The 17932-nt window shown below is 40.2% G+C and overlaps 1 protein-coding gene across 1 annotated transcript in view; it reads right to left on the bottom strand.

Moving 5' to 3' along the window:
- Positions 1-580: 580 nt before the first annotated feature.
- nrbp2a (nuclear receptor binding protein 2a) overlaps positions 581-17932 on the bottom strand; it is a 42391-nt gene continuing 25039 nt past the window's right edge. Inside the window, exons 2-18 of the mRNA XM_053628063.1 lie at positions 13004-13126; positions 10200-10301; positions 9613-9702; positions 9389-9429; positions 8093-8187; positions 7990-8013; positions 7209-7292; positions 7017-7072; positions 6808-6903; positions 6002-6134; positions 5105-5207; positions 4968-5018; positions 4712-4847; positions 4469-4522; positions 4315-4378; positions 3760-3815; positions 581-3628 (exon numbers count right to left, since the gene is read on the bottom strand). Coding sequence (XP_053484038.1) covers positions 3530-3628; positions 3760-3815; positions 4315-4378; positions 4469-4522; positions 4712-4847; positions 4968-5018; positions 5105-5207; positions 6002-6134; positions 6808-6903; positions 7017-7072; positions 7209-7292; positions 7990-8013; positions 8093-8187; positions 9389-9429; positions 9613-9702; positions 10200-10301; positions 13004-13126 — 1407 coding nt within the window. The 3' untranslated portion in view covers positions 581-3529. The remainder of the gene's footprint in view (positions 3629-3759; positions 3816-4314; positions 4379-4468; positions 4523-4711; positions 4848-4967; positions 5019-5104; positions 5208-6001; positions 6135-6807; positions 6904-7016; positions 7073-7208; positions 7293-7989; positions 8014-8092; positions 8188-9388; positions 9430-9612; positions 9703-10199; positions 10302-13003; positions 13127-17932) is intronic.

Genomic DNA, 17932 nt, shown 5'->3' with positions numbered 1-17932 from the left:
TTCCAGCAGGACAACGATCCAAAACATACATCAAAACCAACACAAAAATGGTTTACTGACCACAAAATCAAGATCCTGCCATGATCATCCCAGTCCCCTGACCTGAACCCCATAGAAAACCTGTGGGGTGAATTGAAGAGGAGAGTCCACCAGCATGGACCTCGAAATGTGAAGGATCTGGAGAGATTCTGTATGGAGGAACGATCTCAGATCCCTCGCCATGTATTCTCCAACCTCATCAGGCATCATAGGAGAAGACTCAGAGCTGTTATCTTGGCAAAGGGAGGTAGCACAAAATATTGACTAAAAGGGTGCCAGTAATTGTTGCACACCTATATTAAACAAAGATTTTTTGTGATAAACCTGTGTTGTGTTTGCAATTGTTTGAAATCCATGAGAGATGAGTATTTCTGTGAATAACAGATCAAAAAGTTAAACAATAAAAGACAATTTTTCACAGCCTTCTTTGCTCATATTTACCAAGGGTGCCAATATTATTGGAGGGCACTGTAGGTCACTAAACAAACCCTCTTGCCATTCTGAAAGGAAAAAAAAAAACTTTATGCAAATGCCACAGATGTATTTTATGATTCTTAAGATTTTATTGAGCAATTTGAATAACAGACAATATTTGACACAAATAAAAATAAAAATTGCATAAATCAGAAAAGCCGAATGTACAGAGAACTATCTAACCAAGGCCTGGGAGGATGTCACCAATCATTGTTATACACATGAATTTCTTCCTTTATCTATATATCATACTATAGCTACTTTCCACAATGTCCAGGATTTCAGGTTGATGCTAAAATGATTCAGGATATAATTGAGAAGGTTTTTAAAATTTTTTTTTTAAAAATTAAATTACCTGTCCTTCCGGAAAATGATCAAAGGTTACAATTATATCAAAATGATGTGGTGGCTGGTCATATACTACGCTTCCACATACAACTTTACCAAAAAACTTGGTAAAAAAAACATTCAGGTTCTGACATGCAAAAGTATTGAGATAAATGGAAACCTTTCAGAGCCAAAGCCATTCACAAATGTGGTACTATCACTGAAATCTCCCTGAAGTCCAAATGAGGAATCACTGAAATATCCAGGTTTATCAGGGGCGATATTATTGTACTAAAACTAAAAAAAAAAAAAAGTGGTCTTCTAGCTAAAACAATTAATATTAAGGAAATATTTTTGATAGCGTTGGCATAAACGGCATGAGAAAAAACAAACAAACAAACAAACAAAAAAAAAAACCCCACAATACTGATTTGCAATTATACAATAAAAAAAACCCCAAACCAAAAATCCTAGTAAGATTTTTCCAGAGGCTTCTTTTGAATTCATCTACTCCAACCCCAGCTGCCAGTATTGATTCCAGTGTTCTTTTGGCATGTAACTCACTTGGTTTCCATATACATATGTGTATGTAAACGGCGCTTTAACGGAACAAACATTGCAAATACTGCTGCATATGATGCAAACTCAAAACTAAGAACAGCCCTTTTAACCTTGATGGAGGGATTCCTTCTCATCCAACATGTTAAACGTCATATCGTGACGAATTTTTATCAATCGTATGAAGGGATATATTTCACATTATAAAGTGCCTGTAGGCTTGGACTAGAAAGTCCAGTTCACAGAAAAATGGTGCTACTTTGGTCACGTTTGATAGTGCGTGATAAGTGTTCTACAAGTCAAAATGTTCCAGGTACAATGGCAGAACTCATTTGCTATATCCTAAAGGTTTCTACTAAACCATTCTTTCAACAGCAGCTTGGCAGATTTCTGCTCTATTACTTTTAATCGGTCGGAAGATTCTTTTATCCGATACCATCGGAGCACAGAGCCGTGCAGCCAATCGTGCGGAAGCAGCACAGTTCGTAAAATCATGTCGATAAAGAGCTTGAGTTAACATCAGTATGGGGGAAAATATTATCTTAGCGTCATGCTAGATGGGCTGGTGCGAGTACTTCGTTGTTTGACGATGAGAGTTGATGTGAGAAGTCAAGAGGAGAACAGCCAGACAGGTTCGAGCGGACAGGAAGGCTACGGTAACTCAAATAACCACTCTTTACAAGCGTAGTGAGCGTTATTTGCGTTACCGCATCCTTCCTGTCAGATGAAACTGGCCTTTCTTTTCTGATCTCTCTCATCAACAAGGCGTCTCCACCCGCAGAACTGTTGCTCACTGGATGTTTCGTCCCTCCCCCAGCATTCTGTGGAAACGCTCTAGACTGCTGTGTAGGAAAGTCCCAGATCATCGGTTTCCTAAATATTTAATCCGCAACGTCTGGCTCATTATATTCATGGTCACTGAGATTACATTTGCTATTTACATCAACATTAAAGATTAACCGAAGCACCCGGTCTGTATCGGCATGATTGAAATATATTGCACTGCTGCCACTCAATTAGCTGATTCGATAATTGCATGAATGGGCAGGGACACGTGTTAAAACCTATTAAAATGGCTAGTGAGTGTAAGGGTGTTTACGTAGTGTGCCCTTGTTCTATGGATAGTACCCAAATATTAAGTATTAAGAATATTTAGCATAGATTACACACAGATAAAAAGCATACTCGTGAAGTTTAGCAAGTCTAAGGTTATTGCCAGTGAACCACAAATCTGTACAAATCAAGCTCAGGGATTAATGGCAATACCACTCGGTGTACTTTTGACACATTCATTTCTTACTTAGGCACTTTGTGCTTGGTAAGAACCAGTCCTTTTCGATATTTTAGGTCTCACATTGGGAGAAGCAATCGGACTATAACGAAAACCAAAGGGCACTTTGCTACAGTACTGTACATTCATCAGCTCCTGGTCACGCATTTATTCAATCATTCTTTTGCAGGGAATAAAACACATCACATATTGGGAAAGTTTCCATCTCTGGGAGTTTTACAAGTCACACTTTCTAGTCATGTTTAATAGTTAAACAATAAATAAATACGCACTGCAGTTATCTTTAAAAAAAAAAAAAAGAAAAGAAAAGAAAAGAAAAAACCATGACAGTTTAAGACACATGGGCTGGCAGACCCATGAGACTATTTGTACTACCAATTATTTGTACCAGCAGTACCCTTTCTTGTTTCTTCTCCAAGTCCTTTGCTTCTAAGGCTTTACTTCTGTGGCATTTTCCTTTGGCAGAAACTTCTTGGATAGAGGATGGGTATTACCATCCAGCATGATAAAACGGCACTGAGAATGTCCACAAAAATCTATCAAACATATAAAGGAATACAAGGTGGATTCATCACCGGTGAAAGAACAACATGCCTGTTGTGTTTTGAGATAATGTCAATGGTCCGAGTTCTGTACAGCCTTGCTACCTCGGAGCTGTTCGATTCTATCGCTTCAAGACTTCATGTTGTGCCCCTGCCCCTTCCCCCCCCCCGTTTAAAACTCTTGCACTTCCGGTAACGCTTCAGCTCCCTGCTTCTTTTCTCTTAAGACCAGCTCCAGCCGACTTCCCTGCTTTGCAACAGAGGACTTCCCTGCTTCACAACAGTGCTCCGGTGCGACTCAGTGCATTAACACGATGGACGACGGAGACGTGGAAGCCCCACCCCAGTGTTTCCCCAGCGCCTCTTCCAAAAAGCATGCCAACTTCTCACAGTCATCCTGTCCAACATCAGCACATAATCACATCATCGTTAATGAAATCATTGGTTAAACAGCGCACACGCACAAGACTGCCTGTTGGTGTGAATGATGTCAGACATTTGTGTTGTAGAAAAGGCTATTCGACTCACCTCGCTTATAAATGCATGGTGGACCAGCTCACTGGCCAGATCTCTGGGGTGGTCAGCTAAAAAAAACAAACAACAACAACAACAACAACATATTTAGTCTCTAATTAAAAAGCTAGTTAAAGATGCAACCCAATAGCAAAAATCGAAATATCTTTTTGCAGCGTTCCTTTTTCAGAATGCTAGTCCTGTCTAATTATTCTCCGGTATGTATGATCTATAAAAAAGTCTTTTAAAAGTTATAATATTTCAAAAATCCCACAGCACAACTTTTAAGGCATTTGTTACACGCACAAACCGACACATCCCTACAAATGTTTAAACAGCACAGTATATGCGCCAGACGTGTATAGTAAAACTTGTAGTGTGTTACGGTGTATTATTACAACAAGCTGAAATATCTAATGATAAATAACTGCTACTTTTCTGGTAGCTAACCATAAAAGTTATCATTAGCACTTTAAATCAAGAATTATTGCATACAAGAACATTTAATCGTGGATACTTTTAAGCCAGGCTGAATAAGGCTACCGAAGATGACGCTGTAGGTCGACTTACTTGGAAGAACGTCGCAGCTGAGCTGGCGGTGCAGTTTGTCGTCCATCTTCAGAAACAGAGAAAGCTGAAGAGACAGGAAACAGAATGTTTTCTGTATACAAAGTCAAGTCGAGGGACAACGTGTCTGAATTAAAGGAGGCGTGCGCTGACTTACATGACTCCTGGTGCCTTCTTCGTTAGCCTCTAAATTACAGTGCATCTGGATAACCTGCGTGAAATTCATGAACACTCCATGTGGGTATATGATATGCGATATGAGGGTTTTAAGTGCGTACTGGAAAACCATTTAACTCTCATAATAGAAACTCTCTCAGAAAACCAGATCCAGTTTATATATAGACTAGGATATTCTGTCTGTCTTTCTTGAGTAATTAACAAACTGCACATTTTTGCCAACCTTCCTGGTCTCGGTCTCCTGAGGCTCTGGAGTTGGAGTCTTCACCGTCTCCATATGCTCCTGGGACAGAGAGAGGGCACGTGGAATAGGATGCGGCCGCTGTGAGGCAAAGTTCATTAGGGGGTAGATCCCATTCCTGAACAAATACCATAAACAATACGATAAAACGATCATGAAACACATTCAAATGGATATAATAACGGGTTCAAAATAAAACCACACGTCTTTAACCAGCCCCCGTCCCCTTCACACTTACTTAACATCCTCAAGGAACTTGTCCAGCTCCAGCGGAGAGACATGGGAGTACCTTTCATATAGAAGAGAAGGCAGTGAGGGGAGAGAAGTCAAGCGCAACGGGCAGAAATGTAGCAAAAGACACACGAGTAAAAATACTTTAGCTGGATTCCCGGCCGGTCGCTGTGGTTTATCTCTGCCATGATGCCATTTGGGTCTATAGCCTTGGTCTTCTCCTCTACACAATTCTCAGGAAGCAGATCTGTTTCATAATCAGATAGTTCTTAAAAAATGATACTAATATTTTTCGCATTAAAAAAACCCCCCCCCACCATGAAAGACCTTCTGCAACTTCATGTTCCCCATTTATTTCTGTTTACACAAGACCTTACACGTTGGGACCCTAAGAGGTGGAATCGATCGTACGGCAAATATGATACAACCCCTGGCAAAAATTACGGAATCACCTTCCGAGATTTTTCCTTCGTAGCGAATAAACAAATCACACATAGGACACGGAACAATTTTTGCTTAATAGCTGAACATTCCTCATACAAGTTTAATGAAATTGTTTTCATTGTTTTTCATTCATGGCGTTTATAGACTTTGTTTTAGAAATGGGAATTACATGGTGATTCCATGATTTTTCCACCCCCCCCTCATCGTTGAGTGATTCCATAATTATTTCCTCTGCTTGATCTGGAACAAAAAAAATAAGGCATTCATGAAAATAATTTCATTTAAACTTGTTCAGCTATTAGACAAAAATGGTTTTGCGTCCTATCTGTGATTACTATATAACTATATAGTACTGTACAACATCCACCCTTCATTAGTTATAAAAGGGCACTATATTTAGTATATTTTCCTCTACCGCTCACTGAAACGAATTCCCGTAACCGTGTGCTGCGTAATTTGAAATGAAATCCAGTTGAATTTAACAGCAACAAGAATATGGACTTTTGCCCAAGAAGAAGAAGAAGAAGAAGAAGAAGAAGAAGAAGAAATTCTCCCATTTTCTAACAGGAGCCATTCTCAGAATGTGTGTTCACGTACACTGGTTGCTGATGAAGCAGTGTGCGGCGAGCAGCTTCAAGGAGTGGACTTCGAACAGCACTCTGTGGAACAGCAGGTCATGAGCTGTCGGCCTGATCTTGGCCTCTGTGCGCACGCATGACTGCGTAAACTCCTGAGTAAGCATACAAGTGAATCTGTTTCAATTATTACTCATCATCATAAGACAAACATGACTATGCGGAAACTCGAGCAAGCGACCAGGTTATCATTTCAATCCCACATCTGGAAAATCTGCATAAAAACATGACCAGAAGAAGGCACACGCTAGCCCTGCATTAAACCGAGAACCTTAGCGTGATACTGAGAGAAACGGTTTGTTTTCATACCCGTCAGTGTTTGGCCAGCTGGCTGCCTTGTTGTCGCTTTAAGAAAGCTTCAGCTAGTTCAGAACGCACATTATTCCAAGCTTATTCAAGCTATACAGGCTGCATTTTAGGTTCCACAAGAATTTAGATATCACCCTAGTCTCATGAAGGAGTATAGTGCATCCATATAATGTTTAAATAAAGCTGTGCTTGTTTTCACCTGGCCGATTGATAGTCATTACGTATTTTATTTGATTTTATTACAATAGTCTCACATGTATAAATGTGTATCATTGTCTTATAACCAAGTTACAGGTTAGACATATATTGTGCAGTGTTTAACTAGTTCTTTTCAACTAGTGTTGCTGGGGTTTTTTGTTTGTTTTTGTTTTTTTATGGTGAACATTTCTTGCAGTAGTTTCCAGCAGTCCTGTACCCGCACATACTTCTTATAATAAAATCCTATGCATGTCTGTTTACCCTCATGAGAGGGTCCTCCAGTGACTGCCCAGCATGTGCTATGGCCTCTTTGGAAACAGCAGTGTCACCATTGGCCTGAATCTCCAGAACGGCCATCTTGAGTGGAGTGAGAAAAACAGAACATCATCAGCCATTGTCGTCGAGTTTTTTTTTTTTGAATGACTGAACGGCATGGTTTTCATTTTTCAAGTCAGTTTTGAGCTGTGTACCTCCAAAGCACAGATACCGAAAGAATATATATCGATGGAGTAGTCGTCGTCAGCAACTGCAGAGAAAAAAACAAAAGGAGAAATGAAATACTGGAACTTTTTAAAGAATATCTGGGAAGAACTAAAGAAAAAAAATGCAGAAAGAGAGAGAGAGAATGAGAGAGAGCGGAAGAGCGCTAGACAGACACTTACAGCCGTACTCTGGAGCAAAGTAGTGCTGATTGCGTGTCTCGTCTCGGTGCTGGTGCACGTTCCCATGGATGGCCTCTGGGAATACTGGGAAAGACATACAAACAGCCTCATCAAACACAAGCTTGTCTTCCTTTGTGTATTTATATAAAGGCAGAACGTCCATGTAAACTGCAGCTGTGAGGATTATGAAGTACTAGGCCACTAGGCATCCCATTGGAGATTGCTTACAGTACTCTACCCCTATTTACAGCAATTCAAGTAAAATAACAGGGCATGAATATTAAGCAAAATACTGAGGTAAAATTACAGCATAACGTAATGCACGTGTATACATATATATATATATATATATACACGCAACATTATTATTATTTGCCCATTGTGGATGTTATGATTGACAACGTCATGGTGACGAGACACGAACAGTTCTCGTTGCAGTTTTGTCTTTTTCTTAAGGACATATTTCGATATTGTACATCGGGAAGAAAGCGGCTCTTTAGAGAGTAGATAATGGACGGAGAAACACTACCAGGTAGGAAAAGGAGAAAATGGACAGAATATTTGAACCCAGGACGAATACGTCATTTCATACGTACGCTCACCGGATATTATAATAGAAACACCTGTATATTCATGCGATTTATCCACTCAACCAATCATCTGGAGGCAGATGCAGATACACATCAAGAGCTTCAGTTAAATGTGGGGTGTTTCTACCCAGGGCCATGATATAGAAAAACAAGCACGTGTAGAGAAAAATGCAGAGTAAAAGAGGATTTACCATTGACGAAAAGCCTGTGCCACACTGTGGAGGGAGACAGAAATAACGATTAGCTACAGACGCTGTAGTTTCAGAACGACAGAGCGAGGAGGCCTTACTGCACCTGAGCCGATCTTTATGAGGCCGTTGTGCTGGATGAAGATGGTGTCGCAGGTCAGGTTTCCATGGATGATGGGTGGATCACATGAGTGCAGGTAGCTGGTGGTAGGAAAGAACAAAGTGAAATGTGGAAAAGCGACAGAACCGCTGTACCGTCCTCAAAAGTAATTACGATCGTTATTATGGGGCTCTCACTTATGCAGGATTTAGTCCATTTGAATTAAAGCATGAAGTGTTGTCAAACCATGCAGTAAACAATTGCTCTCTGATTTGGACTGAGCGGCGTGAAAACACCTATTCGAGACATAGTCATGCATGGTCAAGCATTCGGGTTTGCATGATAAACAAATCTTAATCTGTCAGTTCTTTATCTTTTGGGTGTACTAGTGATAACATTAATAATAAAGTGTTACTGTTAGACACGGTGTCCTTGAAATACACTACAAGGGTCGCCTACGTTTCAAGAGGCAAACACGTCAGGTCAAAAAATCTGACGCTTTTACAGTTTATTTCATGACGGATAAAGAACTGATACCATAGTGATACCTAATGCCATATTGTGCTACCTGTAATATGCATTTCAGAGTATAAAAAGGTGGATAAGGCGTTTTTTCGAAATTTTATAATATACACAGTGGGGGAAATAAGTATTGAACATTTTTCTTCAGTAAATATATTTCCAGTGAGGATATTCACGTGAAAATTCCACCAGACATCAGTATGAACTCAAGAATTCCGGAATTGTAAAGAACTCACAACATTAAAGTCTATAAATAAAGTTGTGTATAATTAAGTGGAACGACACGGGGCGAAGAAAAAGTATTGAACACGCTAAGAAAAAGCGGTTCTCCAAGGCAAGGAACCAGCCGAAATCCGTAAGTAATTATAGATCCTATCTGTGCAGATTAATATCAGCTGTCTATGAAAAGGCTTTTCGTCTGGAATATCAGTCTGGAAAACGCAGACCGACATGTGTATCGCAGCACTGAAGTTTATAGGACTCACAGTGTTCATCACGACCATCATCCTCGAGTCAAAGGCAATTAAAAAACAGCCTTTAAAAAAACCAAAACAAACAAACAAAAAAAACCCCAACTTAATATCAAATAAATAAATAAATAAATAAATAAATAAATAAATAGTTCTTGCTGCCTTATAGGACTTTATATCAGTTTTAGTAAGCGAAACTACTTACATTTTCTGATTAATAAATGAATTAAATCAATACAAATCTGTACAGATATTAATGGACGTTTGAATGTCTTCTCCTAACAGTAACGGGACTGGTCTGGTGTCTTACCTGAGGGCAGACAAGATCTGTGTGCACCAGCGTTTCCATGCCTACAACACAAAATACACAAAGAGAATGAGACAGACACACACACACACACGAACAGAGGGAATTGTGCTGACAGGGTGTGTGGATTCAAAAGTACGGTTCCTCCTTTACCACAGGGTGGTGGTGTACTGCTTGCAAACTCCCGTATAAGAGGAGGAGCTGGGACAACTTCAAAAATGTCCTACCTTAACATTCATAGTCTTGTGATTTTTCTTAGTTTTCTTCAAAAACTGTTTAAGACTTCCGGAGGACATGTACTCTGTGATGAAAATCACCTGCGAGAGAAGACAGTGGCGTTACGTCGTCGTTTATCTTGAAGGTATAGTTCATATATGAATATAGTTCCTATATAGAAGCCAATTTGCAGGAATCATAGATCTGGAGAATAAAATATAGCCGTCTGATCACCACGATGGCTACAGAAATGTGTAAATCACAGATGCACTATAATCATAATCTAATCTTTTTTTTTTTAATTGAAAAAAATAAAATAAAAATGACAATTGTTTCACATAGTATAATGAACAAATTTCAAGAAAAGCAAAGTCTATTCATAAAAAAACAAACAAACAAACAAACAAAAAAAAAACAGGGTGACAATTCTGCATCTGCATATCGATATGTCCTGGATAATAAAAAAAAAAAACAACTGGCGTCACTTATTGTAATTAAATTATAAATAATTATAAAGCCTGTCGAGCAAAGGAATGAACCTTGAAAATTTGGTTCAATTAAAAATGTGTTTTTGTGCATTGATGAAATCATATCCCACCCTGGCTCGGTTCTCCCTCATGTCCAGCCAGTATTTATGAAACTTAACGATGTTGGGGTGCTCCACCTGCATGAGGTTCTCGAACATTTCCTTGATTCGGTCCTACACACACACACACACACACACAAAAAAAAAATCAGTACACAGTACATCCATCCCATTATAATCAGCATCTTGACCATAACACACAGACATGGACGTATACCATCCTGTATGACTGAACATGGCACAGAACCTGCACTCCTGAGCACATCGAGGCCTTAATGAACCAAAGTACACATTGAGAATCCAGTACACACACTGAAAAACCAGTCCGGGGATCTGATGGTATCCCAGTTTTATGGTAAAACCATGTTCACTAAGGTCTTTGAGGGACTGGCATCTGGGAAGACCAACACCTCGTTGTATGAAGTCTAAAACCAGTTACACAAGACGAGCGTTACTTTATTACTCCCGTTATTACTCTGTATACCACAACAGCGGTGAATTCTCGAGTCTGGTGTTCATTCATTTTGTATAAAAGGAGCTCCAGCGAAGGAAATAACTTTAGTTATGCGTTCATATTTCAATAGTAAAAACCTGACATGGGGAAGTTTTCTATGAGGAGAGGTTTATTTAGCATGTACGTTAGACTCCACTGGCAGCACTCTACAAGCCGTTTACGATTTCCGTGATGGGGAAAATCTGCACTACACTACAGTTTGTGGTTTCTTGGTCAAATGAAAAGCTGCCGAGAGGGAATGACTGTTTATACAGTAGATATTATAATGGAAGTGATAACAGGAACTGTGATGAATTGAAAACAAAAACATACCATGTGTCACGCTTACAGTAAATAATAATAATAATAATAATAATAATAATAATTAAAAAAACCCATTTAAAGCACTTGCTATAATCGGCTGTGGTGTAAGAAAGAAAAAACACTTCAGGAAATGTGATTATAGGAAGATAATCAACTGCTAGGTGGTAAAAAATAGCTCTGATTTGTGTTGGGCTAGATCAGAGGTTCTCAACCTTTTGTAATTGAAGCCCCCTCCCAGCCTCCCGGGTCATGTGGCACTTTCCCGGGGTCTGAAAAGTCACTACGTTGGCAACACTGGTCTGCACTGACAGCGAGATAAAAGGCAGGCTAAGCTCCGCCTCTCCCCAGCAAAAACAAAATAGACAGGGAGAAGGAACGCGGGGTTTTTCATTTATACACGTTCTATTTGAAAAGCAATAAAACACACCGAGAACCCAAATGATGCCCCGTCTGTGTTTTTTTCTTTTTCTTAAAAACAATTTGCGCCCCCCCCCCCTTCCGATCTCTCCACCCCCCCTTCCGATCTCTCCACTCCCCCTTCCGATCTCTCCACGCCCCCCCCACTCTTCTGATCTCTCCACCCCCCCTTCCGAGCTCTCCACGCCCCCCCTTCCGATCTCTCCACCCCCCCTTCCGATCTCTCCACCCCCCCTTCCGATCTCTCCACGCCTCCACGCCCCCCGCAATTACATTACATTATATTATATTATATTATATTATATATATATATATATATATATATTCCTATAACAGCACATACGTTTGGGATTTATTCCTTACTCAATGCCGTTATCGCTGGTTAATCCCGCTGACTTGTACAGATGGGAAGAACCTCATTAACGAGTGCAGATGTTTCCAGATACGTGTACTGCATGATACAATTAAGCAAATAACATAGTCGTGATAACGTGATAGCAAATAACAGCGTGCTGTTTGGCATGTATACAAATTCTGAGCAGACACGGTTGACCTCGATTTTGAATGAAAATGCCAAGAGGAAAGGATTTACTTAAATTACGTCGAAAGAGGGTTCATTATTGGGGCACGGCCACAGAGAATGCTTCAGGCACAAACACTGCGAGACTGGCTGTGTTTTAAAAGGAAATGTGACACCTGACATTTAGATCTACGTGAAAGACAAAAAATGAATAAAATCAGTAAACAGGGTTGGAGATTGTGGTGGAAAACGCACATTGGATGAAGTGATGCTCTTGCATTAGTGTGACGTGTAAGGAAAGACTGAAGACTGATGGTTCATCAGGTGACTGAGAATGTCAAGGGAAGAACGGTGGCACGTGACACAAAACCTTACAAAAGACACTATGTTGTTTTTTCTGGTTTTTATTTATTTATTTATTTAATAATTATCACTGTTAACATTGGTGTTTTTAAGAACTCATGAGTACTAGGATTTGCTCCAACAGTCATGTTTATTTGGGACTCTCTCTGATTTAAAGTGCACTTATTATGGTTGTTCGGATATTCCCTTTCATGTAGCGTGTATATAGAGCTGTTTGTGAATGTAAAAACTCTGCACAAATCAAAGCGCACGACGAACTGAGTTATCGACTCCCGAAAGAAGGAATCGATTCTGAACAGCTGAAACGACTCGTTAGTGATTCCAGACTTTACTTCCTGTACTAACCTACGTAGGTTTGTAACAAAAACCCCCGACATTGGTCTTCATCGGCTGCTCGCTGACAGCGCTAGACCAATCACAACAGACTGGGACGTCTGACCAATCAGAGCAGAGTATGCTCTCTGAAAGGAGGAGTTTAGAATGAATCATTTAGAACGAGTTGTTTGTGACACTGGGGGGAAAAGGTAACGCTGGAGTTTAAATGATGAGCACGTTAAAGTGTTTTTTGACCTCGGATGCGTGTAAATCTACCGTATGAGAGCTTTAAAACAAAATTAGGCACGTTATTATCAAAACCATAATAGGTGCGCTTTAAGGGTGAAATGACATGATATTTATAAGGGATCTAACTGCTCGCACCTCATGAGCCTTGAAGACCTTCTTGTCCGAGAACTGCACCTCATTCCACACCACTTCTACGCCTTCTTCCGTGTCCATGGCCAAGGAAGCACTCTCGATGCCAGGGACATTCCCCTGACTGAGCTGAAAGAGATGAAAAACGACAGTTAAAAAGAGAAAAGTTTTCACATTGTGTTGCTGAAGCTCTCGATGGAAGATAAAACAGGCATTAAGTGACCGTGGGGGAAATAAGTATTGGACAAATCAACATTGTTTTCAGTAAATATATTTCCAATGAGGTTATTCGCATGAAATTTTCACCAGAAATCAGTATTAACTCAAGAATTCCGCAAATATAAAGAATTCACAACATTAAAGTCCGTAAATAAAGTTATGTGTAATTAAGTGGAATGACACTGTAAAAAGTATTGAACACGCTAAGAAAAAGCAGTTCTCCAAGGCTAGGTAAGGCAAGGAACCAGCTGAAATCCGTAAGTAATTACACCCCCTATCTGTGCAGATTAATATCAGCTGGGTTAGTACATTGATGGTCTATAAAAAGGCTTTTCGTTACCAAGGTGTCACACAAGAAACATCTCATGATGGGTAAAAGCAAAGAGCTCTCCCAAGACCTGCACAACCTTATTGTTGAGAAACATATCGATGGAATCGGATACAGATGTATTTCAAAACTTCTGAATCTTCCAGTAAGCAGCATTGACCCCATTATCTACAAGTGGAAGCAACATCGGTCCGTCATCAACCGGCCACGTACAGGAGATCCTCGCAAGATTTCTGACCAGGGAGTCAGAAGAACAGTCAGAAGAGTAGCCCAAGAGCCAAGGACCACTCGGAAAGAGCTCCAGAAACACTTGGAGGCAGCAGGTGCCATCGTCACAGAGAAAACAATAGTCCATGCACTCCACTGCTCACACACATGAAAATTTCATGTGAATAACCTCACTGGAAATATATTTACTGAAAAAAAAAAAAACGTTGACGCATCCAATACTTATTTCCCCCACTCTAAATGAAAGGAAAAACGAGAGGATGTTGAGGAGATGACAGTCTGTAGCTGCTATAAGTGCTAACGAGAATTAACTTCTCACAGACATTCCACACCATTAAATGTAACTAGAAACAGATCAAAAGTACAAAGTTTTTGTTTAACGAATATTTAAAGAATTTTAATACACGGTTTGGAAAAGAAGAATAAATAAAATAAGTCTTTATTAAAGTCAATTAAATTGTCGAAAGACAATTAAAGACAGACAATATCATGCAAATACGCTAGATATCACAGACTCTACAAAGTCTCGTTTAAAATAGGCTCTAAACCCTAAACTCAAAAGTCAACTTATGACCCATTTATCGGACGCCATTTATTTATTTATTTATTTTTTTATCATTTCTGCCCGTAACACGTTCTCCTTTTCTCTGCGTCTGCATAACTGTACAAATACATTTAACCAGAAACGTGCAAACAAACATGTTTTTAACTTTCCCCAGCCCCATTTCCTTCCAGTCAGAATATAAACACACCACAAATCATCAAAAACTACAGAAACAAGTCTCCCGCTAGTCCCCCGTATGTATAAACAGGACTCCTTTTTTTTCCAGAAGGTCGCAGTATGAACAGCTTGCTGGGCAACATCTGCTCGATCAAAAAAAAAAAAAAAAACCCCCCCTCGGCAATGTTTTTTTTTTTTTCTTTCTTGTCAATCATCCGCACCGCTAACATCTTTTCACTTTGTGTATGTGGAAGTCTTAGGTTGGCATGGAATGTTTGCAGAGTGACTACATGCACAAATCTGATAATGAGAGTAAACATTCAGTGAGGTCATGCAACTGATTCAAAGCCGACCTTGTCGATACAGAAAAGGGCTCCATTGTGGACGATGAGCACTTTTGGCGGAGTGTCCTGAGAAAACACAAGGCATTCCTAGAAATGTGTGTTTTCACAGCGTTTCCTGTACCTGAAGCGTTACGCGACTGGTGGATGTATAATTAGTCTACTTTTAACCCGGGAATCTTTTAAATAAACACACAAAACTGTTTGCTAATAGTGGTGGTGCCCCTTAGTCAAGAGTGGAGGCCTGACTTCTGGTTCCTATTCTAGAGATGCTTAAAATTCTATCGAGTTAATCGTGACCTTCATATTAAAAAAGGTCCGATCTAATCTGGAAAGACCTTTGTAACATCACAGTCTAAAACTGGATTTAAAGAGAAGCAAATCAGTAAATGAATCACATGTAAATGAGTCACATGAATATGAATCACACGAAAATGAAATCATATGAAAATGAATAAATTAAAATGCAATAAAAAATAATGTTACGAATGAATGAATAAAAAACTCATTATAATGCAAAAATATATTATATTATATTATATTATATTATATTATATTATACAGATGAACTTGAAGAGAAAATGACCTAGAGTGATTTTTTAGTACTTGTTACCATTATATTACATTTCCATTAGGTAGAATTTCCCTATGGTGAGATGCTTTTATCTAAATTGACTTATAATTCACACATACTGTGTGGTTTAGAGTTACAGGTGGAGCACAAGAGTGGCCCTTGGGCAGTCTTGGGATTTAAACTCACAACCTTCTGGTCAGTAAATACAAAGGAAGGTACCTTCTGATCAGCAACCTAGAGCCTTTAACCACTAGGCCACCCCTTAAAACATTTCTGCCACAAGCGATCCATGTCTCTGTGACGTCAAAGGACGTCCATTCGGGCAGACAACACAGCATCGAGGCTAATTTAAAGTTGTTTGTGCACTCCAAGCGCCTATAAGTCCTAGAACCTGTGACGCACAGACATTAAGAATGATTAGATCTGCCTGTTTGTGAAGACCAATGTGTTCAACTTTGCATGAAGGAAATTCAAGACCCAGTTAAAACTGGATCCAAACGCCAAAAGGTCTAATAACTGGGAACAGTACTCTCATAAATTCAGCAGGTATCCAAGCCTTTTTGTATTAGGCTCTCGTAAATCCAACGACTATGAACCCATGCCGTTACTTCGTAAACGAAAACAAACAGCGTCTTTATATCCTGCCTTGACACGCTCACTTTGGAGTGTAGTATCCAAAAATTACCTTGCATGGTTACACCCTGTTATTACAGCCCATTCACTGTACAGTACGTTACGCGTCGAGCGCACGCACGTCCGCGACTACGTGACCGTTTTACAGTCGCTCCGGACACGTGCGTGTCGAGTGCAGGTCAGCGCATGCCTTCACACTTCTGTGAATCACAAGTTTGTCATACTTCTAGAAAATTTCAGCTTCAATACATGTTGCAAAACATGACTTCCTTCATTTCGCGATGGAGTGACACTCCATCCTCGGCACGTACTCACGGACGCGCCGTACTCAATTCCCAATCTTGCTCTAGATGCGGGTGATTTTATATATACGGTCGTGCCCAAAAGTTTGCATACCCCTTGTAGAATCTGCCAAATCTTAAAACTGTTAACAAAATGGGACGGATCGTAAAAATCCCATGTTGTTTTTTTTTTTTTTATTAAGTTCTGCCCTGAATAAGCTGTTTCACATAACAGATGTTTACATATAATCCACAAGACAAAATAATAGCTGGATTTATAAAAATTACCCCGTTCAAAAGTTTACACACCCTCGATTCTTAATACCGTGTGTCGCAACCTGGACGATCCACGACTGTATTTTTTTTTTATGTTTTGTGATAGTTCTTCTCGAGTCCCTGAGCAGTTAAACCGCCCACTGTTTTTTGACCCCTTTCCAACAGCGACTATATGATGCTGAGATCCATCTTTTCACACCGAGGACAACTCGGTGCAACAAGGTGCAAACGTTCACTGATGCTCAAGAAGGTAACGTGATACATTAAGAACCAGGGGGGTGTAAACTTTTGAACAGGATGGTTCGTATATTATCTTCTGGGAGACATGTAACTGTAATCTTATTTAGCGTCTTGAAGGGTAGTACTAAATGGAAAAAAAACCAAAACAAAACAAAACAAAGATCTTTAAACAAAATAATAATACGTGACGGTCACCCTTGTGCACAGGGTCGTGGAACAGGTCTGGACCCCTTAGTTCCAGTGAAGGAAACTGTAATGCTACAACACACAAAGGCTATTCCTCGGAACACTGTAAGACCGTAGAGGAAAACCAGACGTCAGCGGTTGATTAAAATCACGTTGCGCTTCCTACGATCATTTCAAAGAACACACAAAAGTTCTTCAAAAGAGAGTCTTCGCGATAGAGCGGCTTCCCGGGTGTCGAACGAAACACAAACACCGTGGTACGAGTTGACAAGCATGGCACGCTCTCTTCATAGACACAATGTTTTCCACCTCAGCTCGCACTAACGTCGGAACAATGCCGGTTGTGTAAGCTCTCAAGCAAGCCAGAGAGTTCGGGAGGCCGGCTCCATGATCTGGAAACAAATAACCCTTGTTAGCAAGTGTGGCAGCGTCATTTAAGCCTGGCAGAGCGGTGCAGTTTTAGTCCGGATGAGGTGCCCGGGTGCTTGGGGCAGGCACAATAAGCCTGAAAGCAGTGCCAGCAGGCACCTCACGCTTCCTGAAAATAAGCAGGGTTGCATAAGCAAAGCTGGCAGAAGTGTTGAAACCAATCTGCCCTTCACGTTGCTCCTTCTTGACGGCTTTAAACAGGAAACGAGGCACCGATGATGCACAGTAGTCGTGACTGTGTTAAGTTAGACATTTCTTGCCTGAGGGTTTGGTCTTACTCGGGGTCCTCGCACTAAACACTGACGGATGAAATATCTCACCGTACAGGGATTCACACACTTGGCAGTAAGCACCCGTCATCCTGAGGCCCATCAAGCTTATAGTGCAGAACTAATCAGCATTCAGAGTACTGTGTTATCCTTTCAGGTAACTGGCAGCATTAGACGAGGATGGGACTACGTTTAGGTTTGGATGCATCG

Source organism: Ictalurus furcatus, chromosome 7 (genome assembly GCF_023375685.1).
Source record: "Ictalurus furcatus strain D&B chromosome 7, Billie_1.0, whole genome shotgun sequence".
Classification (NCBI taxonomy): domain Eukaryota; kingdom Metazoa; phylum Chordata; class Actinopteri; order Siluriformes; family Ictaluridae; genus Ictalurus; species Ictalurus furcatus.
Note: the sequence above shows the minus strand (reverse complement) of the source record. Positions and strands in the feature narration are given on the sequence as shown.